Source organism: Aythya ferina (genome assembly GCF_964211825.1).
Source record: "Aythya ferina genome assembly, chromosome: 1".
In the NCBI taxonomy this organism is placed as follows: domain Eukaryota; kingdom Metazoa; phylum Chordata; class Aves; order Anseriformes; family Anatidae; genus Aythya; species Aythya ferina.
This window is the reverse complement of record NC_140296.1, coordinates 15,686,353-15,709,994: the sequence shown is the minus strand read 5'-3', so window position 1 is coordinate 15,709,994 and position 23,642 is coordinate 15,686,353. Positions and strand designations below refer to the sequence as shown.

Genomic DNA, 23,642 nt, shown 5'->3' with positions numbered 1-23,642 from the left:
GTACATGCCATACTAGTCCCATGAAGTCACTGCAAAGGCGGGCAAGAAATATGAAAATGGCCAGGCACATGCTGCTAGGGTGGATCTGCTGTCACTGCAGATTAGGGTGCCTTTGGGTGCACCTTACATTGGAAAAGGTATTAGAGATTTTCTTACTGTGTGAAGCAGCTGGCTTACCCAAAACCTGTCCCTCGCATCACTCCCTGTGTTGAATCACATGGTCAGCTGGCAAATCTATGTTCAAATCAGCACTGCTTTCAAAAAATAGTACACAAAGAGCCTATGGTTTCCAGATCTCCTTCTGTAAAATGACGGCAGGTTATAATTAATACAGTCTAACACAGTTGTTATGGAGATTAACATATTTTGAAATGGTGAGCTGCTCAGATACTATTTTAAATAGAGACCTTAAGTGAATGTTACTGATCGTAATTATGTAAGTTCCACATAGTATATTACATAGAACACAATAAAAGACATTCTTATTTTTAGTATTAATAGAAAAAATAAAAGTAGACAGTTACAATGTGTTATTTTTAAACATATTTGTATAATGATCCAAGAGAAAATATAACAATTCTGAATTACATCTGAATGGTGTCATCTCCAAAAAATTCAAGTAATAGTGCTTATAGTTGATAGTGTCAGATCTTCAACTTCTATCTATATTCTCTCCAGTACTTACAACCCTGAAGACATAGTCACCAAAATCATAATTTTGATTATAAAAGGAACATAATAAACCATCTTTTTTTTCCATTCATTTGGACAGCTGGGGTCCAGCTGGGTTCATCCATGAGGGTTTCTCAATATGCAAATAGATCAGGTCTTAGAGTCACAAAAGATGAATCACAGATGATTTCATGAACTGAAGACAGGAGAGGACAGTTGCAATGTCTTCATTAAGCAGGTGATGGGCATCTGGCTGACCAGATAATAAATCCACAAAAACAAAGTTTTCAAGGCCGTCTTTAGGAAATGTTTGATCTATCAATGTTAACCTTACACGGGGTCCTTTTACTAATCACATTCATTCTACTGGCTGAATTGGCTGCATATATTTGGCTAAGGAAGTGGTAATGCCCTGTGCTGAATACAGTTGCCCTACTAATCCAAGGACTAATGATAGCCTGATAGACCACCAAAGAGAAATAAATAAATAAATAAATAAATAAATAATCCCTTTGGTCCTTTGGTTCAGATGAGATTTGGATTAAAGGCCAACAAAATATGTACTGAGGATATTAATTATATTTATGAACTTGTCATGATCCTTAATTGCAACTGAATTTTATATTTCATCTCTAGATCAGTGTTGATATTTTATTGTAAGACACTGAAGAACAATTACTTTTCTTCTATGTCTTTTAGAGCAAAACACATTTTGCAGCAGATGACACATGAAGAAAGAGTTGGACTGTAGAAAGGCAATCAGATATATCCACAACACAGGAATTTTCATTTGTCTAGAGACAGCTTTTGTTCTTTAATCTAAAAGAAGTGATATACATTATGAGCCTTATAGTGAAGATGAAAACAAAAAAATCCCCAATATAAAACCAAGTTGAATTTCAATTACATTAAAACTCATTATAAATGATCTCTTTTTCACGTTTTACAGAAATCAAAAAGCTTCATGAGAAAGATTTATGAGAATATGATGATGGTAGTTTCTGATTCTAAATCACTTTATTTTCTTCAATGAATCAAATATAGAGTGAAAGATACTAAGTAAAATACATTACAAATAAACAAAAAAAAAAAAAAAAAAAAAAAAAGGCACTAAAAATAAGTTCACCAGAGTACTAAATAGTAGTAAATGTATCAAAACTTTGTATGTAATTTCATTAAGTAGATGAGTACATTGCAACAACTGACTTAACTAAAAATAGTTAAGAGAAAATGCCAGAAAAGCCAAGAACACAGATCTCAGTATTTGGAAAGTTTGTCCTTTGTACCTTTTCCACTGCAAGTGTGACACATGAAGGACCAATACTCAAAGGCTAAGAATACTGTCTCTCAGCACAAAAAGAGCAAAGGAATGAAGAGGATGAGAAAGATGACAGCACTTGGATAAAAGCCAGTCATATATAGATATGGGCACAGAATAATAGAAGAGACTGGCACACATCCCAGATCAATTAAGGAAGATTACTATTGCATAGGCCAAAATATTTGCCCTCAGAATACCTAAGATGTGAATAACAAAGTTTAAGAATAGCTGGAAAAAAAAAATATATATATGAATTTGTGAAGATAGGATGAAAATAAAGGCAACATGAATTATAAACCAAAGAAAGTCACAAAAGCATTGTGATTTTACTGACTTCATTCTTCATTTGACATATCTCTGTAACCTACCCAGGGTCTCAAATCACTGATTATAGTCTGTATTTGTGAGTAACTTAGCAGCTGTGAAACACACTGAGTTACCTTACCCTGAAACCAGGGAGACTGTCACTTCAGAGTTAGCACTCATGAAAAGCTATAAATTAGTGTAACTTCACGAGAGCTTAATCTACTTAAACTGTGAGATATTTTTACCAAACCAGACATGTCTAACAATATGAACTTCCATTTTTACATTAATAATGTTCAATGGAGAGTAAACAAAAACTACAAACAAACTCCTGCTCACAAATAAATTCTGGGTGTAAATAAGCATAAATACATTTCCACCACTCCTTCAGGAAGAGAAAAAATCATCATTCTTCTTAATCAGTCAATCTTCTTAACCTTCTTAATCATCAACCTTCATTTTAAAACACAGGATGAAGTTAAAATAATGCATAAAAGCTGTGTATGATAGTTAAACATACATTAATAATCAGTTACTTGGGCTACAGCTGATAATTACTTACTTGGGCTGCCCATGATGGCTGACTATCACTTTGGGACTGTATCTGAAAATAGGCATGAATTGACAGAAAGTAAAGCTATTAAAACTATTTACTGTTTAACTTTTATGAATAAAAAAATAACATTTGTGATTCAGTTCTTTGAACCTTAGCTCCTTCCACTGCAATTATAGACTGAATTCCAAGCTAAGGAGGAATATCTTCCTTGTATTTTATTTTTTCTTCATGGTTCTCAAATATCTAACATAACAGCAATGCTTCTCATTTTTCATCTGAATCTCTGTTTACACTTTTTAGGTGTAGCATACTTATAAGGGAATTGTCAAACAGAGATTGTCCCTTACACTTCATTTGCTTTTTCTTCTATGCTCTCTGCAACAGAATTTAGAAGCATACATTATTACTCCTTCTATAGAGAGTTACTATCCTTAATTTGTATATGAAAGCACTAAGAAAATATAATACAAAAATGGTCAAACAGTAAATTATAGATTGGCTACCTGCTTCGCAGTCACAGAGCTAGGTTACCTGAACTGATTTTCCTGAATATATCTGATGATGAACATAAAATAGGGTCTCTTTCTTCTGCAAATACATTAGAAGGCAGAGTGTGTGCATGCAAGTGCATGCAATAAATTATTCTAACAAAGAATAAATAACCTGTACTGTATAGATAGATAAAAGTATCATCTGTAAGAATACAGACAAGATAAGTGCATAATTTCCAGTACAAAATCTTGCACAAACACCACAGTTTTCAGATATTTAAATTCCTTCTGTGTTGAAACTGTGAGGTTTGATCAGAAAACAGTTTGAATGCTTTCATAAAATCTTCAGTAAACCTTTTCTATCTCTTTTTATCCAAGAAAGAAACCTGACTATTTTGCCCTCTACAAATTGTTCTTTTCAAATTTCAGTGACTCAGCTGATTTTGTTACAGATTGGTTTACTTTGATGACTGACTGAAGACCAGTGCAGCTGATTGCATTGTGTTGAAGTTTTAGGCAAGGATATTTCTTTCTTAGGTAAATAATTGTGAGTGTCTTTATTGGAGTTTTTGCTTGGTGCCTAAGGTTTGCACTAACAACATAACTGTCTGTGTGTAGCAGTCATTCTGTGGAGGACTTTGAAATATTTTCTGCCATGCCGATTTGCATTGGGTAAATTCAGATGATGTTGCTAAATACAATTAACTTTCCATCTCCACTGACATTTGATATAGGGCAGCTGACAGCAAAGCCATACAAATATGAGCTCTCTCCAAAACACCTTTCTAACACATTGAGCAATCCCAAAGCACATGTTTAAAAGGGGTGGGGTGGGGGGAACAGCAGTGATGCAAATATGTCTAATCATGCACTGAATTGGTCAGTGTTAATGCAAAGACTACAAAGTTCATGGTCTGCTTCTCTCTCTTCCCAAGTAAAGCTGCAATTACAGTACATATGCATTTGTAATGCCTGGACTGTGGCTGAAGGCAATGTGTTTTTCTGAAAATCGTGTTTCCAAAATAAGTAGACATTTTTTGAAATAAAGGTCTTAATCAGTTTTCTGGCATCCTGCAGTAAACTAAATCAAGTCAGCCTTAGAATTCATGTCTCCAAAGCCCATTTCCAATATGTTAGATGTTAATGTCTTGCCTAGGAAGGTCACCACATTCTCATACACTGTTCAGTGGGTTCATAATGGCTCATAACGAGCTCACACAATTCCCCCCTGCTTAATGTAAGTTTCCACTGTGATACAGCCAGAGTGAGCCTCTAATGCATGGTCTTGCTGACCTCCACCATCTGGGGCAGCTTTAAAGCAAGTGAAGTGCAGAGGAAAGTAAGTTAGGAAGAAAAGGCAACAATAGCTAATGCTTGGTGAAACTGTAAGACTCCTTGTTGCTCACACAAGATCCCCCAAGACATTTACACCAGAAGGGCATATGAAAGGTGTCTTGTAAACTTAAATTGAGCTGTGTCTGAGGAACCATTAATGAAGAGGTACAACCACCTCCTGCTAGAACCCACAGTCCCCCTGTTGTGGCTGAGATTTTTTTAAGTGACAACATTGCACAAGCAATTTTAAGTGCTTAGTTAAGGTCCTTTTCCATGAGTCTGTAACACCTGCACAGAAAGTCATTGACCTACATGCAAGGGCATGGTACAGTCTTACCAGGAAGAATCAGAGAAAATTTTGTCAGACATTTTAGCCTAATGAGTTAAACACTGAATTGGGCTGCCTTTTGTTACCTGATAATTTTGTGTCATTTGATATTAGACAAATAATTCAACCACAGTTTTCCCTGTGCCTACAGCATGGATGTTAACAAACATCTAACAAGCTTCCAGAGAAAGGCTCCTATGATTGGGCCATTTTTGTAAAAACTTTTGAAAATGTTATATGCTTATTAACTCTGAAGGAGTTAATGCTGAGCAAAGGACTGGAGTGGAGACATGCACAGGCTTACAGGGCTGCCATACAAGCTCTGCTGCCTTCCACTGAACCTAGAGAGGCTGGAAGTTTCTCAGGAAGAGCTGGTAAAACTATTATTAACTTGCTCTCCTTTCCTGCTATAGGACTCTCTTTTCAAACTTTAACTATTTGAACTGAAATGCAATATTCCAAGTGTCTGCCTCAGGCTGATGTCTTTTCATTCCCAGAGAATAACTATTATACTGCTATTGCTATGCCAAACTTTCAAAAGGCATTCTGTGCAACCTTAATTTTGTCCCTTGTGTGTAACTATTATGAATTCATCTAATAAATAACATGATCAGAGACTATTTTTTTCTTATAGAATATGCTTCATTCAGTGCCCCAAATGTAAGTCATCAATGAATGCAGGGTTCACTTGGCTTACCTTCAGACATCTGCAGCCCTGATGTCCACACGTGAGCTCATCACATTGGGTTTCCCTTGCTGTCACTGAAAAACAAAACAGATTCTGACAGGGGTCAGCTCAGCTTATTCTTATATAGACATCTCAGACACATGAATCCCATTCAAAACTGTTAAATTTGTCTGTGTAACAGACATATCTGTAGTTAGACACAGAATTTTATTTTGCAGAATAAACACCAGGCATTTAACTTGGGTGCTATAACGTATAGTGAAATTTCTCAAGTGGCATTGGAGTGTTGAAAGAGTAAATAGTTTCCACTAGTTTTAGATACTAAGATTTATAAACCTTAGCATTATATAGTGCTATTCAAGAAACAACTTATGTTACCTTCAAGTATAGATATGCATGCTCTGTACTTCTTCAAGTCAGACCCTAGTGTCTCTAGCTGGGCATCCAGAAAATGAGAAACACAGCAATAGAGACCAGCTGTGAGAAGTTTGGTTTACATCATCTGTGTAGCAATACAACCAGACAGGTGTAGAAATCCTTTCAGAGAACTCAGTTGTCTTTAGTTTTCTCTTCCATCCCCTTCCCACACCACTCACTTCATAAGTTTCAACTCTGCAATAGATGAAGTAAATGTTCTACATATTATCTCCATTTTACTGTAAAATCATAACTCATCTCCCTCCCTTATGTGTACTAAATCCTCTGAAAAAGGTAGTTTGCACATCAAAAAATAAAGAATATAACCCACATATGCAAAAGGAGGCTGAATTAAGATTCACAAAACATTTTATTTCTGAAATTTCCTGATTGCTTTGATTGTTCTGGCTGGAATTCGTCTTCCCTAACTTATGTTTCCTTAAGTTAGACATTTAAGTCTGCACTAATCATGCATAGTCATCTTACAATTGGGGGGAAAAAGGAAAGTTATTCATTGGGGTGGCCTGGGTCAAGAGGAACTCAACACATCTGAAGATAAATATGAAAATCTTACGTTAGATGAAGCACCCTCTGGTGGCACCTGTTTCTCTCACAGGCTACAAAGGGAGACTATCTCAGATTTAACCTACCATGTTTTGTTCATCCTTCTAAGCTTTTTCTAAGTCTATGTTTAGAGATGATTCTACGCTTGTTAAAATACCACACCAGTACGTTAAAACGCCCACAGTGACTGCAAGTGTGCACAAATCTTTCTCTTGTTTGTCTCCCTTGAATGCATATTTTTATTTGGTTGCTCCATCTTATAGGCCTCTGGAGAGGCCTCGGTATTTAACTTAGAAAGTACTTCTGAATGAAAATAGAGCTAGATAAATGACAAAATATATTTTACTGTACATGCTACTGCCTAGGAATACACTGAATTAGTATGCTCTGTTGGGCTTTCTCCCAGGAGACTGATTTAGTCTAATGATAGTGCAAGGTCATTAGCACAGTATCAGCATAAATTCTGCTTAACCAATGCCAGGTGGTTAACTAGTTTATGTTAATGTGTTGTGTGCATAAAGCTGTGAACTCACCTCCTTCTTATGACAATGTGCTTTGAAGAAAGATTTGGCCAGCCTGAAAGTACTTACACTAATCAGGAACCAGAGGTAAATAATTCTCACTTATGCACCTAAGATGATGAGATGCATATTCTTGTGCACTGTCATCTAAAGTTGATTGAAAGTATTTTTTTTCTTAACAAGATGATTTATAAATTGCACATATTTAAAAGCAAGAAATTATGATATGTTTAGTGTGCTTTTTCCAGTACTTAGAAATCAAGTCCATTTGAAACTCTGTTTTCTTATCTATTGTACTTTGTTGTATATGTGTTCTATTTTCAGCATGATACAAAATTATTTTCCCTGAAAAAAAAAAAATGAACTGTAAGCATAGAGTACATTTTAAGATGTAAGCACCAGGAGGCAAAGTTCTGAACTTCAGTTTTGCATTTCTGACCCTTAGGTCTGACTTTATCCATTTAGAAGTGTCTAGTTATTGATTGTGAAATGACTAAAAAGACCTCATCTTGCTGTATCTGAAATATGAGCACCACAAAAGGAAATACAACAAGTTTACTTTCCAAGCACAAAACCACATGCAGGACTAAGATGGTCAACAATGGAAAAGTGATCCTCCATCAAGTATTATGCATTTCTTAGTGCAAGCCACAAATTTCCCTATTTGTGAAATGATGTGGAAAATTCTTGAGTTGGAAAGAACAGAAGAAACTACGGCTCAGGTTTTTGGACTATCAGATTTAGTAAGCATCTCCATTGCACATGGACAACCAAACTTCAAAGAGGAATGAAATTACCCATCAAGGAAAGAAAAAAAAAAAAAAAAAAAAAAAAAAAAGTGCAGAATCATAGCTCAGTGGTTTTGAAACTCTGCCGACAAGATGAGTAAGTAAAACTGAAAACAAAGAATGAAAGACAAGCTGTAACTCAGGAGGACATAACTCAGGAGGACGAGGAAGAGTTTTACTACAAGGTTCAATCCTTAAAAAATTATTAAATTCATATGATCTAGATGGCTTGTATAGGACACACATCTTATGATGATTCCTCAGAACTTCAACTCTCAGGAAACTGAGAGGGAATCTTTAATCAACAAAGGAAAACATTTGATCTCTGACATGTCTTTACAATTGAGCACATACTGCAAAGAAGTTTGTTCCATCTTTGTGTAGCAAAGACACAAATTACTGCTCTGAGGGTTCTGCACTGAGGTGCCTTTTAGTCTCTATAATATTGTGCAGCTGGTGAGTCCTAATTATTCATAAAATAACAATTTACAGGATTTGAGTGTTCCCAGCTATGCTGAAACTGTGGTGGAGAAGGAAAATGCTCAAGTCAAGTTCACTTCTCTCTTTCCTGTCCAAGAGGTTAGAACACAGAAAAGACCAGAGTTAATACATGTAGTCTGAGCAAAATAACAGTCTGAGGTACCTAAAGCATATTTTCATCTGTTTCACTATAACTGGACACTTTATTTTGTAACTAATAGATACAATGTTCAGACAGAAAACATGAATTAACACAAGAAATTTTAGTCTGAAACCTCTGATCCCTGAGGTCTTAGTCTGCCAGTAATAAAACATTCTTAGAATTTCTATAAAATTCTAGGTGACAATTTTCTAACTCAAATCATATCCAGGATAAACAAAATCTGTTTGACCTCATTTTGACAGATGCAAAAAAATTGGTCACAGAAGTAACAAGGGTGGTTAGGTAGAATTGACTGTGGCTTGAGGACAGCTGTTTTACTAAGTCCAGAGCAGTAGGCTCATATTACTTGTATCCAAATATTTTAAGAGGCCAAGCTGAGGATACTAATAGATCCTTATTGCTCACACACCATACAGGATCCAAAGGAAAATAAAATAAAATAAAACAAAATTAAAATAAAATAAAATAAAATAGTTATTAAACACTTGAATTACTTAATGATGGTGAGGAACTCTCAATGTACTGTAAACTGAGTTTCTTTCTATTTGAAAATTAAGGTTTGATTTTTTTTTTTTTTTTCCTAAAAGATATCAAACTGGCTTTTGAGAAATTGTTGCAGGTTAGAAAAAAATGTTTTGTCTCATTTATGCAAGAATTCAGGCTACATCATCTCAGAAGGGTCTCTTCTGTCCTTAAAATCTATGAAGCTGAGAACTGGGATACAGAAGAAATATAGTCTTTTTGATAGTATTATTTTCTTATTAAGAAATACTTAAAGTGTAGCCCATTGTTTTTAATCATGAATTTAAATGTAAATGGTTGTTCCACTGCTATCAATTGAAACAAAAAAAAATTCTATTTAACCTCAGGAGGGCAACATTTCATCTTTCATTGTGATTCATATGCATTTTTTTGGAAGTATGACCATGAATGTTGCACGTTGCATGTCCTGTCACTGCGTACCACTGGGAGAGTCTGAGTGATATGGCAGTTTCTTTAAATGTAATGAATGAATACGTTCAATTTCTGACATCCCTTCCTCCTCCCTCCCTACCTGTGTGTATCTGCCAGTGGTGCAATTTTGTCTCTAACACTTGCAGTGAGGACATACCAAAAGTTGCATTTGGCAGCAAAAATCATTTAAGAGTTGGGAAGGGAAGCAGGCTAACAGAGAAAGAAAGGAGGGCACAGAACCCTGCAGCAGTGCAGGCACAAGAGCAAAAAGTGAAATAAAGCTTAAATTAAAGCTGCAAGCAGCTGTTATGAAAAATGAGAGACAAGTGAGCCACAGCTGGCTGCTGGAGGAGGACAACCAGCAGCACCAGTTGCAGGTCTGTGGCCCAGCTCTAATGTCCAGAGTGTTTTAATGAGCTGCCATTAATCAAAGCTAAGTTCCTAGTGTGTAGCTGGTGGTACCAGCCAGCTCTGCTTGGGCTGGTGTTTGATAATCTCCACACCTAAGGTGTTCAGTTTCGTAGCGGGTTTTCTCTGTATGCTGCTGAACTGCTGCCTATAGCTCAGATAGGAAACCTGGGCCACTCATCGCTGTGCTGCCCTCCTCTTGGTGTCCTGCTCCACCAGGTGGGCTATTGTGATTGTCTTATCAACACATCACTTTGAACTATTTGCTATTTCTACCCATATAGTGGGTTTGGTCCACTTTTCTCTTGCACACTTTTGGTCTGCTGTCATATTTACATTCATTTGCTCAGACTTGCTTTCAGCAATTGTGAGTGTTTTTTTGTTTGTTTGTTTGTTTGTTTGTTTTCTCCATCCTACTCTACACACCTCTGCTCTTTCTCAAGTCATTCACAAATTATAAACAAGGGGATGGGATCACTGCCATCACTTGTTGCCCTCCTCTAACAGACATCACAGCGCTGCCCTGAATTCATCCTTGGAGGTAAATAGTTTTAGTTGTCATTTTCCAATAACTGCAGAACCAACTACAAATTTCATCCCTGGTTTGCAATACATATGGTACATATTAACATGCTTTTCCCTGTTATTTTCACAGACTTTTTAGAATTGATTGATAGACCCTGTGAGTTCCTAACTACATCTTGAAACTGCATGTCTAGGTTTAGGAAAACATTAAATCTTGATTTTCAGTGAAGAAGAATATAAAGCAACTTTGATACTTCCATGGCTTGCCACACTGAAAAGTATGCCTTTTATTTCTAATCTTAATTTAAAAGTCTAGCTCCAACTTTTACCATGATAAGTCATTTTTCACTAGACACAATAGCCTCCTGGAATCAATAGCCTACCTTCATGGAGGCACCTTCAGGCTGTGAGCCCTCTTATTTTCTCATTGACCAGCTAAATGGTTCATGATCTTTAGACTTTTCCCTGAATGGTATGTTTTTCACCCCCTAACCGACCATGTGACTTTCTTTTCCCTTTTTTTTTTTTTTTCTTCTGTTTGTCATGGTCCTTTTTCAGACTGTATTCACAGGAACTTGATGCAGCAGTCTAATAGGAATGGAAGAAAGCATAATACCCTTACTCTAACTGGTATTTCCTAGTTAAATAAATAGTGCTATTGCACAAAGATCTTGGATTTTGCTACTTATTCACCATACTGCCAATGCTTTAAGATGTGCATACAGCACATCTGTGCTCCATGAACAAACCGTGTGATACAGGAGCGTCTGCCAGCCAGCAAGTAATAACAGTGAGGGCTTCAGCCCGTTGACTTCCTTGATAATCCATCCCCATAATCATTCCTGCATCAGTGGTTTCCAGGGTTAAATACTTTATCCAGTAGCTATAAATGTATTTATTCCCTATGCTGTCTCTGTAGTCAGTGGAGAGAAACCGTAACTACCAGAAAACAACTCATCCCAGCACAGCACAGCTGCCTAAAACTGATGGGCTAAACTGCTCTCTGATGGCACCTGCTTCTCCCTATGGATCTTATGTGACTGGCCTACACCAGGAACTTGTAGAAGACTGAAATGAGGTCAGATAGACACCATGGGCACTGGGTAGCCCTACTATTGGCTATTTAAAAACATAAGTTATGCCAGTGCTTGCTCAGCTTTGCAGTTCTACCCTGTATCTACACATCTATTTCCATATAACACCATTGGTATAAATCAAACTTTTACTCCCTCAAGAATTTTGTCATTTGCAAATGTCATGAGTAATGATTGCATTTTTCCCAGGTCATTGTTGAAAATACAAATCAATTCAGAACCACAAATTATACTAAGTGGGACCCTCTTGCAAATAATCCATTTAATAGTGTTTCCTTTTTTATTAACGTTTTTTAATCTTTCATTTAATGAATTTTCAAAACATTTAGTAAGCATGACTTTCATTTCATAAGATTTATATTGTGTGGTACTATGTCAAATGCCTTATAAAGGCTGTAATTTGATGTTATTCTGTTTGTCAACCAGATTTCCAAGTTAGCATGATAAGATATAAGTTGATTAGCATTCATTATCTCATTTCCCTATTAATTTGTATTAATTGAACCTCATATCGACTGTTACACTATTTTGCCAGGATCTCAGTTAGGATGACAGATTTTATCTAGGTCAACACACTTACACATCCATATGTCCTTTTTTGCAGTGACCATTAGTTACTGCTGGTCTTCATATAGAAATCTTTATAGAATGCTTTAAATTATCCCAACCCCCTAGAAGAGAGTTTAGCTAATGCATTAGAATGTTCCCCAGAAAGTGAAGATCCAGTGATCTGCTCTTAAAACTGTCCAAGTATAATCCAAACTTCTCATCCTTTGACATGGAGTTCTCTGATGCTTCTTTATAAAGGTACATTTTTTTTATTTTATTTTATTATTTTTTTTGTAGTGGTTTTGTGCTCTTTAAGGTGAATTGAGAAGCTCTAGAAACAGTCATTGTAGTACAGGCTTTTTTACAAAGGTCTACCAGTGCATGTCAGCCTTGCTACTCTGTCCCACAATCTTGCTTTACACCTGTATATTGAATGAAAAAAAAAATAAAAAAAAATAAAAAATATGCCTCTGTTTGGAACCCCACAGTAATATTCCTTGGCTGTTTTCTGACCTGAGAAAAAAATCAATGCTTCTGCAAAACTACTTTCAGATTTAGAGCAAAGACAGAAGCATACCATGCTTTGCAAAGGGAGGAACAGAAGTGTACCATGAATGTACGATAGGAGTCATACACAGTTCCTCTTGAGATATGTCAAAGCCACTGGTGCTGGAATCCACTTGCCTGTTTTCATCGCTGTCTAATTTATGAGGCCCCACGCTGTTTTGCTTGAGAGTTCTCTAAGCAACAAGTACACTCAGCAGTACCTCTGCTGCAGAAACAGGAATTTCATCTTAGGCACCACAGAAGTATCTAATATTAAAAAATAATAATAATAAAATAAAATAAAAAATAGACATAGCTTAAAATAAAAAATAGACATAGCTGTAGAAAGCTTCAGATCTGAGCCCTGGTCAGCTGGAGGAAATTTAAACTTATAGTCTGCATCAAGCCAGGGAGCACATCAGCCAAACAGCTGCAGAGTGTTTTTTAGGTGAAAGCTTGTTCCACTCCTGTGTTGAAGCTGGACCTGCACAGCCAGGGGGACATGGGGCCAGAAAGAGAGCAGATGACTCCAGCTCCAGAGACAGTTCTTGGGAAGACATATGAGTTTTATAAAATGCAAATTTTATAAATGTGGATAAAGAGGGGTACAGAAAGAAGAATAGTCTTGGAAACAGCATCCTTTCTTGACTGAGCTTTATAACTGCTCAGATACTGTCAGAACACCTTTTTTGCCTTCTGGGTGCAAGGTGATATATCCTTCTTCCTCTTCCTCCTCCACCATCTCTTAAGGGCCGCTGCACACCCCCAGGGGGAAGCAACCACAGGCTGTAACAACCTAAGCAAGAAGGAGGGCCTCAGGGCACTGAGAAAGATTTCACTGAGGTGTTTTGACCAGGGCATTGGTCACTCCCTTTTATCTGAAAAGGCAGCCACAGTTTTCCTCTGGGCTGCCTGCCTTTAGGAGATAGTTTGGTTGCTGAAATCTTTCTGAGGTTTTCTGCTAGTTCCTTATATTGCAATTGGAAAGAGACAGACGTGGACTGGATGAACAGAAGACATCTTCAGAGCTCCCCCTATCTTCATTTTCTGTATCTCCTTTACTTAACTTTCTGCTTCTGTTAGGATGATTGGATTCACCACCTTGCCTCTCTGCCTGTCCAGTTCCCCCTTGAAGTGGGCACCTACAATATAGGCACATTTGCTCACAGATGAAGCACTACTGGGGCCTTTCCTTTATCTTCCACACAGGAGCTGGATTAGGTTCACTGTCAGCTTTGGGGAACACAAAAGGGATAAAGAAGCCTGAGTTATGCATTAACAGAATTGCACCCTACTGGCTCCTTAAGACACACAAGATGTTTCAGTTCCATTGTCATTTTAGCATGCTTTTGGAGAAAATGTTTCATACAGCCAGAGGCAGTCCTCTGTGTGTAGCAGGACTCGTCCCATAGTCCTGACACAGCACTCTATCGACACACTTTGCCTATTACTAAGGTGGTGTTTGATGTTATAAGGTCTGGCACCGTGTTACAAGTTGCTAGCTGCCTGGGACTGTATGTAATGCCTTAAGAAACAAAGTGAGTAGGTAAGGATTTATTAGAGAACAGTTAAAACCTGACTGTTTTTTCTCTGCCTTCACTTGGCTTGATTATTTTCATTGTAGCTAATGGAAAGGAAAAGAGTATTAAAAAAGCAATCTGATCACAATCTGCTCACATACCTTCTGCTCAGACCTTAACTCTTCCAGGCGCTAATGCAAGCTTTTAATAGCAGACCCAATTTAAGGAGGAGAATTAATTAGCTGCAATTAACCATTTATGAAATGCTTTGGACATTTACGGTGGTGGTGCTTGGCATGGGAGGAGAGCCCATGCATTTCTCTCCCAGGGCCACGTGCGGTTTCTCTTCGTGTCCTCGCTGGCTGCGCCCCCGAGCTTCCTGCAGCAGCTGGGGTACTTCGAGCCACCCTTGCCCAACCCGAGATGGGGGACGGGGGGCGCTCCGGAGGGGGCCGGCCCCCTCTCACCATCCCTCCCCTCACCCCTTCTCCCCGGGCCGGGAGCGCGGGGAGGGCCCGGGCACGGCTCCCGCCCGCCTCCCTTCCCTCCCAACCCCCGGGCCGCCTTCCCCACACCCCCGGGCCGCCCCCGACCCCAGCGGCGGCTGCAGCCGGGCCGGGCCGAGCCGAGCCGAGCGGAGCCGAGCCGAGCAGGGGCGCTGCGAGGCTCCGGCCGCAGGGGAGCGCGGCTGCGGCAGCCCCCGCCTGCGGCCCGGGAGGGGGCGGCGGGTCCCCGCCGGGGGATCTCTACCTCACCTTGCTGCCTCGGGACGGCCCCAGAAAAGCAGCAAAAAAAAGTTGAGAGCGCAGGAAGTTTTAGGAGCAGCTGGGAGAGTAACTCGGGAGCTCCGGCTGCGATTTCGGGCTCCGTTTTAATTTTTTATTTCATTTTATTTTATTTTATTTTATTTTTGCACCTCCAGCAACCCGCGACAGCAACAACCATAAAGTGCAGGGGGTGGGGGACAGATAAATTGCGAGAGGCAAGCGCCAGGTTTCTTTGCAGAGCCGCGGTCCCGTGCCCAGCGGATCCCAATGCAACTGCTCATCCTCCTCCTCCTCTACGCCGTCGTCTGTGCGAACTTTTGCAGCCGTCAGGGCACCACCGCCCCTGCCCAGAGCGGATCTATAAAAGCCTTGCGGTCCTCCAACATCAGGCGAGATGGTAAGCGTCCTTCTGCCTTCTTTATTCCCCGAAGGGCTCGGTTCGCAGGCGGCGTCCCGAGGGCTACCGCCCCCTTCCCCCGGGGGTCGGTCGTGGGTCGGGGTGTCCCGTCCCCGGGGTTCTTGCGGGGCTCGTCCCGGGAGCGTGCGGCCAGGGGGCGGGAGGGAGGCTGCAGCTCTGCCCAATAACGGCTCCTCCGGGCTCTCCCAAACTTCTCGGGCAACTCCGAGGAGATTTGCAGGGAGCCGGCGGCAACCACCACGTCCCCTCCACACGGCGCAGAGTGCACGGGTCTACGAGGGTCCCAGCTCGTCAGGGCGGAGGGGTAGTCTCCTGTGTTCCCCGCGTCCCTCTGAGGAGACGGTGTCACTCTGAGGAGCCCCGTGTCCCTCTGAGGAACGTTGTGTCCCCCATGTGCCCCAACGAGCCCCAGGGTGGGACACTGCCATTGCCTGAGGGGAGCTCAGCAGGAGCTTGGCCACTACTTTGGGCTCCTCTCATGGGGCTCGGCCAAAGAGCTGTCTGCTGGTGGCCTGCTTTGAGCTTGGCCGAAGGCAGCTGAGGCTGCAGGGTCTTGAACCATGGCTGGCTGCTTTCTGGGGTCTGTCAGGCAGTGCCCAGTGAGGATGGGTTCCTTTTCTTGTGCCAGCCACGCAGTTGGCAGAGGTGGGATGTCCACTGGTGGTGAACACCAAGAAGGGTGAATGGGGACTTTGAGACACTGCCTGTGTGGTAGGAGCAGTGGTCTCAGTCTTCAAACAATGGCACGTTGCCTGCTGCAGGCTGCTGGTGGAGGATGGCCTCAGCCTGGACAGCGAAGGTGCTGCCAAGCCGTGGCTTCGTGGTGGATGACTGCAGAGGCTGCACAGAAGTAACACAACTGGAGTTTACCTTTAGAAAACACTTGCTCATGATGAAGGCTAAAGAAAACCAAGGCTTTGGGTTGGGGAAGGGGGGTGAGCCTCTGGTCTGGTGACCCTTTTGTGTACCAGCTTCATGTGAGAGGACCTGATCTTGCCTGTTGCCCCATACCTTGCAGAGGGAAATGCAAGATGTTCTCCTGAAGAGTAACAGAGTTACATTTGGTCTTCAAGTTAATGTTTTACAGTTGCCAGAATTTATATCTTTTATAAACCCTTTTTAAAAACCCACTCACTTGAGACATTTCCAAGATTGTACTCTGCATTTGCCAGTGTTTATTTTTCAGTGTGTATACAGTTCCTGTAATGGGTATACAGTTGATCTAGGGAGATGTTTTTGATTCGGCTTTGGAGTCATGTTGAACTTAGTAATCTTTTGTATACCTTCCCTTGTCAGTGCATGAAGGCATAGGAAAGGTGAAGAGACTTTTTGTCTAGAATTGAGATAGCAAATCTGGAAACAAGACAAAATTGCAGTTACTTTGGTTTGGAAATCAAATTTAATCTAATACAAAATGTATGTGTTTGCAATAAAAGCCTACATCCGTTATTTCTGTTTCATCATTTAAAACTGTTGTGTATTTTATCAAGATTCATGACTTGTTAGCCTGCCATCTTAAATGTCTCAGAAGAGCTGAAACTGTCTCTGAACTAAATGAAGCAATCTTCCTTCCAAGTCAAACTCCAAACAAGCTTTCTGATGGAAAACTACAGCAATTTACTTAAAACTTAAAATGTGGGTTACTCTGATCTTCTCTGTAAAGTCAATAGAGAAATCTGTAACCCACAATATGAATAAAGTTTTCAAGTTATTGGCAGTGTGATGGGTGTTCTACTCCAAAGAGGAAAACTTCTTTTAGTGAAGTAACTTCTTGGGGCTACCATGAGAATTGCTCTTTTCCTAGATGTGATATTTAACTTTGTGATTAAACTTTGTACCTTTAAATCAGACTTTGACACCTTGTAATGACTAAACTTGCTGGGTTTCAGGTGGGCTGGCAGTGGGCCATTTGAAAATGGGAGATACATATATGAAACTGTACGTTATTTTTGATGGACCTTCAGTGTGCTGTATGATAGTCAGGCCTGCTGTGTATGGATGTAGTAAAATGAACCCATGCAGAGGTCAGACATCTCTGTAGCCCTTTAATGGATGTGATCCATGTAATGAGAAGGTAACACAATTTTAGAAAGACCACATGCAGACCTCCAACCCACTGCAATACTGCCTTGCTCTCTCCTGGCACTTGGGAATCTTGATTTTTCTCTGCAAAGAACAGCATGTTCTCATGTGGCCAGTGGAGCTGGGCATCTTCTTACAACATCTAAAGCAGGTCAGTTGCCGATAGGCCTGATTTTACTCAAGCGAATCAAACTGTTGCTTGAGTTTGTTGACTGAAGTTCTATATTTGTGCAGCCAAAGGTTATGAGCTGTATTCCAAATATTGCATGCATGTGACAAGCTCACAAGCAAAGTGTTTAGACCGTACTTGGCTGTATGCCACTAAAAGTATTTCTGTCTTTTATAATTTTTAGAGTCTTGTTTTGATCTGAAGTGCTGATATGGAATTGCATTAAAGACATGTGGGTTGCATTGCTGAGTGAGACAGACAATATTTTTTGCATTGTAAATATTTGAAGATGTGACAATATGGAATAGGATCTAAGAGCACACAATACACTGGGGGTAATATGTTCCAACAGTCTCAAAATGCACAGCAGGGATAAAAACTAATTTAATATTATGTCCTGGGTTGATGATCATGATTATTATGTTGTGGAATTAAGAGAGATACTGAAGAGGAAGCCAGATCTGTTCATCTCTTTAAAAAAAAATATTATATCTTGGCAAGTCCAAGACCACCTGCACATTTTATTAAAAAAGAAAACAATCCTTTGGATTCCAGTTTTCTGTTACCTCCAAGCAGGATAAACTAGGGATAACTGAATACACAGAGCTTTAATATGGATCCTTGGTCTTCTTTCTGGCCAAAATAAACCTTTTTTAGTGTGCAAGATTCCAGATTGTCTTTCTTCTTTTAGGCTGAAAGAGGTTGGCCTATTTGTAATTGCACTCACTTAAGGCTGAGATTGCTCTAGGAAGAAGTCTATAGATGAAGGGCAATGCATATAAAATCACTCCTATTTAATGATTGTAAAACCTAACCAGACTGTACTTCCTGCTGAAGATATTAAGAGTATAAATAAATTGCTTACAAGACATCCTCTTGTCATCGTGCAAGGACAGGCGTTGATGATTCAGCTCTGTCCGGTGTAGCACTAATCAATAATTTAAAGTGTCCTACAGATGCCAGAAACATTTATAGCACACGTAATGGTATTTATTTAAAGTCTTTATTAATGCCATTATCTGTTAAGCATTTTGAAAATCATCAGAATTCCACACAAAAGGCTTTGAGATGATTCCATTTGCCTCAGTTTCCCTATTTGCATTATTCAGGTAGTGCTGCCTAATGACAAGAAATTGGGCATTTTTGTTGTTTATGTTTTCTTGTAGATGAAAAGTGGAGATGAAAAGTGCTAAATAATATTTACTGTATGCTGTCTAACTGAAACATCAGTTATTTGTTGTTATCTGTTATGAACAAACATCTGTATGAATGCTCAATCTATCCCTAATCTGTGTACTCAGACTAAGCATCACTATGCATATTTTAAACTTCAAAATCCAAAGTTTAAATAAAAAGCATAGACATAGCAAAGAACATAGCATAGTGGCAGATTGTTTCAGTATGTAACACCCAGAAGCCATGGAATTGGTGTCTCCTGAGGTGGCTTAGAGAATGTGACATCAGACAACTTGAGATATGTTTCTGGGGTCATGTGTTTCTCATTTTGAATCCAAAAAATTAGGAGCTCCCAAGCCTTAGTTTGCTTGCACACCAAAGAAATACAAAGAAGAATTGTACTTCAACATTCTGAAGAAATAGCAACAGCTTTTGGCTGTCCAAGATGATGTGTACCATTAATTCTACCCTCCGCTTTCCTGTGTTGGTCTATGCATAAGCACACAGAAAAGTATTTGATAATTTGGTCTGTTTTCTCAAGAGATGAGCATTAACCATCTGCTCTTGGGAGAAGACAGGACTGAATCTTTTTTCATACCACGTAAGAATGGCTGTTGTATCACTACTGGTATAGGAACCTTGGAATGCATTTATGGAGTTCTTCTATAGTATAGAATATATAAAATATTGTATACGTTTGTTTTTTTTTTTTTGTTTGTTTGTTTGTTTTTTTTTGTGATTCTTTTTTAAATGACTGTGGTAACATAAAATTGTGTCAACTGCAAAATAATTAAAATAAATTTTAGGCTTCATCAGATAAAAAAAAAATAATTTAGTAATTTACCTTTAGTAATGCAATTTAGTCTGTGATTGTTTGACTTTGATGATGTTTCTTATCTGTATAATTAACTGTTTGGACTGAAGTAACAAAGGATATTACATGAGAATTGCAACCCTGACTCAGTGGCAAGCATTAAGGAGGTCTCTAAAGGTGCTTCAAAACACGTTCTATTGAGCAGATGTATATCACACAGTGGAAGTTGCTTTACTTATAAACACTCCAGCCAGTCTCCCAGTAGTTCTTGTTTCTTTTTGATACATTTATTTGTATGGGACTTAATTAGGACAGCTAATTATTAAAGGCCTTGCAGAGAAAACTTGATAATTGTAGTACTTTGGTTATTAGAAAGGGAACATTGCTGTAAATTGCAAAATAATGTTGTTTTTTTAACTGTGATCCCACAGAGATATGTTTTATAAAGCACCTAGGAATAGGCATAAGTAGGAAACTCATGGGGAATCATTAGTGCAGTAACATTTGTCATGTGCTTAAACAGAAGATCCATATAATTCCATTAAAGACACGGGGCTACATCCTGCGGGATTCTATGGTAACGAAGCTTGGATAGTTTATATGAAAGTGTGACTGTGTCCAGTTAAACTAACTGTGTCTTATGATGAAGAAGGAGTACAAGCATTTGCTCTTGTGTTTGCAGTATCTGTCAAATATTCTTTTAAAATAACAATATATATAAATATAATGCTTACGTATTATAGGTGTGTTATGCATATGCATACACATAATATATGTTGTGTCTTTTGAATATTGTACAGTATAGCACATATGCATGTATATAATACATAAGTCAGAGGACACAGGAACAGGGAAATCAGAATAAGCATGCAATATTATTGGTTACTAAATTAACATTAGAAACTTAAGGAAAGAACCCAGAAAACATTTTTTTTTTTTTAGAATACTAACAAAACAAAAAAAAATCCAGTTTTAATGTAACTTTTAAAAATTCTGTTGAACAATGAATTGTTAGACAGATATTTGAGCCAAACCATTCCCTGTAGTTAAGATCCTCTTTATGTGCTGTCATTAGCCATATAATTCATGGAATATGAGTTGAAACTTAAAGGTGTTTGACAGCTGTCCAGGCTGCAAGTAGAAGTTCTGAAGTTCTTTACATGCTGTTAAACTTTTTATTAAGTAAAAAGGAATTTATAGGGAAAGAGATGATTGAAGACAGAAATTCTTTCAACAAAATAATATACATATTCACTTCATTACATTTCTGGCACTCCTTCCTTAGACAAGATATAAATATTACATAAAAAGAACAGATCTACAAAATATGTATTATTTTTACAACAAGAAGCCCCTTTAGGAATGCAAAATTAGAAGGACGTGGAATGGCTTTCATTTTATAACTCTAATAATAGTACGTTTACAAAAGGTGTGGTACAAATCTGAATGTTTTATGCTCCAATGTTTTCCTACTGATAGTCTTCCTTATATTAAAACATATCTGCAGCAAATTATAGGATGATCCCTTTAACATCAAATAAAATATATTACAGGACTGTCTTTGAACACAAGCAAAGTAGCTGCCTGAGATACCAGAGTCCAAAAGGCCTCAAAATGCCCAGGTCCTTATTGCCTCCAGAGCAATAATGATGACCTCAACAGGTCCCTACAGCCTCAGCGGTTCTGTGAGTCTGTAATGGCACCTACTGCTGCTGACAGAGAAATGGGGATTAGTGGAATACATCCTCACCCAGAACCAGCAGCTGCTTTCCCCATCTCTTCCATCCCCCTCTCACTTTTCTGCACTCTCACCTGTTCTCCCATGCACAGCAGCAGCAGGAGCATGAAATCTGGTTCTTCCACAGCTCTGGGCCCAGCCGCATCCCTTCCTCTTGCCCTTGTCCTCTGTTACTTGTATAGCAATATCTGATTTTGCCTTCCCAGATAAGAAACCTTGAGTTAACTTTCAATGTTCATAGCATGTTCTCAGCCCTTGAGTAGTTTGCTTCTGCCTGTGCTGGCTTTGTGGACCTGCAGAGATTTGCCACTTAAAATAAACTAAATGGGTCCTAAGAGATACCGTGAACATTCTCTGTTGGCATTCTCTGTAGTAAGATTTTTTCTGCAGTAAGAATTTGTCTGCTAATGCAGGAAAATTTAGCAGTACTCCTAGTTTGTTGATTCAAGTTGTATCCAAGGATTGCCTCCCCAAAGCTGCTGATTATATTATATTTAAGAGGTTGATTACATTATACCACATTTTGAATAAAGGAGTCCACTTATATCATTGCTTCTGGTGAGGATCTCTTGGCTAAAAGACTGGAGTGGGTTAGGTTACTTGGCAGCTTATTTCAAATCAATCTCCTGTTTACAAAGCTAAGGAAGCGTCCTGTGTACAGTGTCAAACTGGATAGATTCTCTTTTGGGAGCATGGGTTTGGCTCTAATATTTTTGGTAGTGAATAAATCCTACATGATCTCAAGCTTCCTATTGTACTTGAGTAATCTTCAGTTTCATGCTTCCTTTTTGATCTGTGTCCCATGCTGTGAAGGCCAACATCCCTTATTTCTGCTTTGGCAGTCAGAGCTCTGTGTATTTGGGGATGGTGCAGGAGGACACACTTTTACCTTCTGTGCAAACTTCCTGCCAATGTATTTTAGCCCTGCTGTGCATTGGGAGTTGGTGTTGTTAAACTCTATAAAAATATTTATTAAAACACCAGGTCCATGAAGAAGTTGAAAAATAGCAGACTTGACCTTCGTTGCGCTGAAATCAATGACAGAACTTCCATCAGCTCTTACTGCAGCAGGGTCTGGCTCACACTTTACATGAGTTAAAGCAGGATAAAGGAAGAGGCTCAGGAATTCAACAAAGAGCTTCTCATTGTTGTGTAGGTAAATTTTACAATACCGACAGTTAAGATATTTAATTAGTGTCCACACACTGGAAAAAAAATAAATGAAATTTTCACTCATAGAGATGAAGAAGCAACTGATGTAATTACAGATTGCGTAGCAAATGTGTCCTGGTGGTTTGCTGTTTTTCCTCCTGTACTGACAATCTTATGTGTCATGCACAGGATATCCTACAAGAGACTTGATCTGCAGTACATTTCTAAATAAGACTTTAAGGAAAGATGTCAGTATTTCACAGTCTCTTGCATTGTTTTTTTTTTTTTTTTTTTTTTTTTTTTTTTTTTTAAGTTTAAAAAAGCCCAAAGTGTAATATGCGTGGATTTTTGTTATTGTTTTTTCTTGGATCAGTTGCAGAAGATTTTTCTCATAGTTGAACATGTTTCTAATCTGATGTGACTCACAATAAAAGTGGATTGAGAATGAAGCAGCAAGCCAGACTAGTTAGAGAGAAGGAATAAAAATAGGTACACAGAATGTTGATTACCAGATGTACTGTGGAATTTGGAAACTGTTCATGTACCCTTGTGGCCTTAATTTTTCAACCAGGAATTTGCTTGAAAGATAAATACTTCGCTTCAGCAAATGAGTGACAGCAGTGTTGCATGAAAATGGCAAGTAGATGGTAATAATGCCGTTATATTCTTTGTGGAAATGGACAAACACAGCTTCTTAATCACGATGCCTCAGCAGGGGATAAGCACTGATAGGAATAATTTCACTAACACATCAAGATGTCAGTAAAAGAGTTTAAAACCTCATCACAGAAGCCTATGGAGAATTTGCTTCTTTGAAATCAACAGAAAGTCCCAGCGTTACTGTACTCTGGTTTCTCTCCTAGATCAGACTGTATGCGTGTTCCCTTGCTGCTCTAAGTCACGTTCACATTTCTGTCTTGGGTTGCTCATAAGGAACACTGAGTCATCTTTATGCTGAGGTCAGCACAGGAGATGTGGGTTTGCCTCATTCCTGCCCATAAACTGTGACCTGGGATCCCTAGATCCCTGTGCCTGCATGTGTCACAGTTGATCTGGTAGTGCACAGTATGGTAATAAGGTTGATGGAAGGGTGTGTTCCT

General features: G+C 39.0%; 1 protein-coding gene across 5 annotated transcripts in view; it reads left to right on the top strand.

Annotated features, from left to right (window-relative positions):
• Positions 1-14,768: 14,768 nt before the first annotated feature.
• The window catches only part of PDGFD (platelet derived growth factor D), a 144,763-nt gene continuing 135,889 nt past the window's right edge, over positions 14,769-23,642 (top strand). The window contains exon 1 of one of the 5 annotated variants that reach the window (XM_084506357.1): positions 14,769-15,390. In XM_084506357.1, coding sequence (XP_084362483.1) covers positions 15,261-15,390 — 130 coding nt within the window. In that variant the 5' untranslated portion in view covers positions 14,769-15,260. The remainder of the gene's footprint in view (positions 15,391-23,642) is intronic. The other 4 variants (XM_084506359.1, XM_084506356.1, XM_084506360.1 and 1 more) reach the window with 4 other exon arrangements.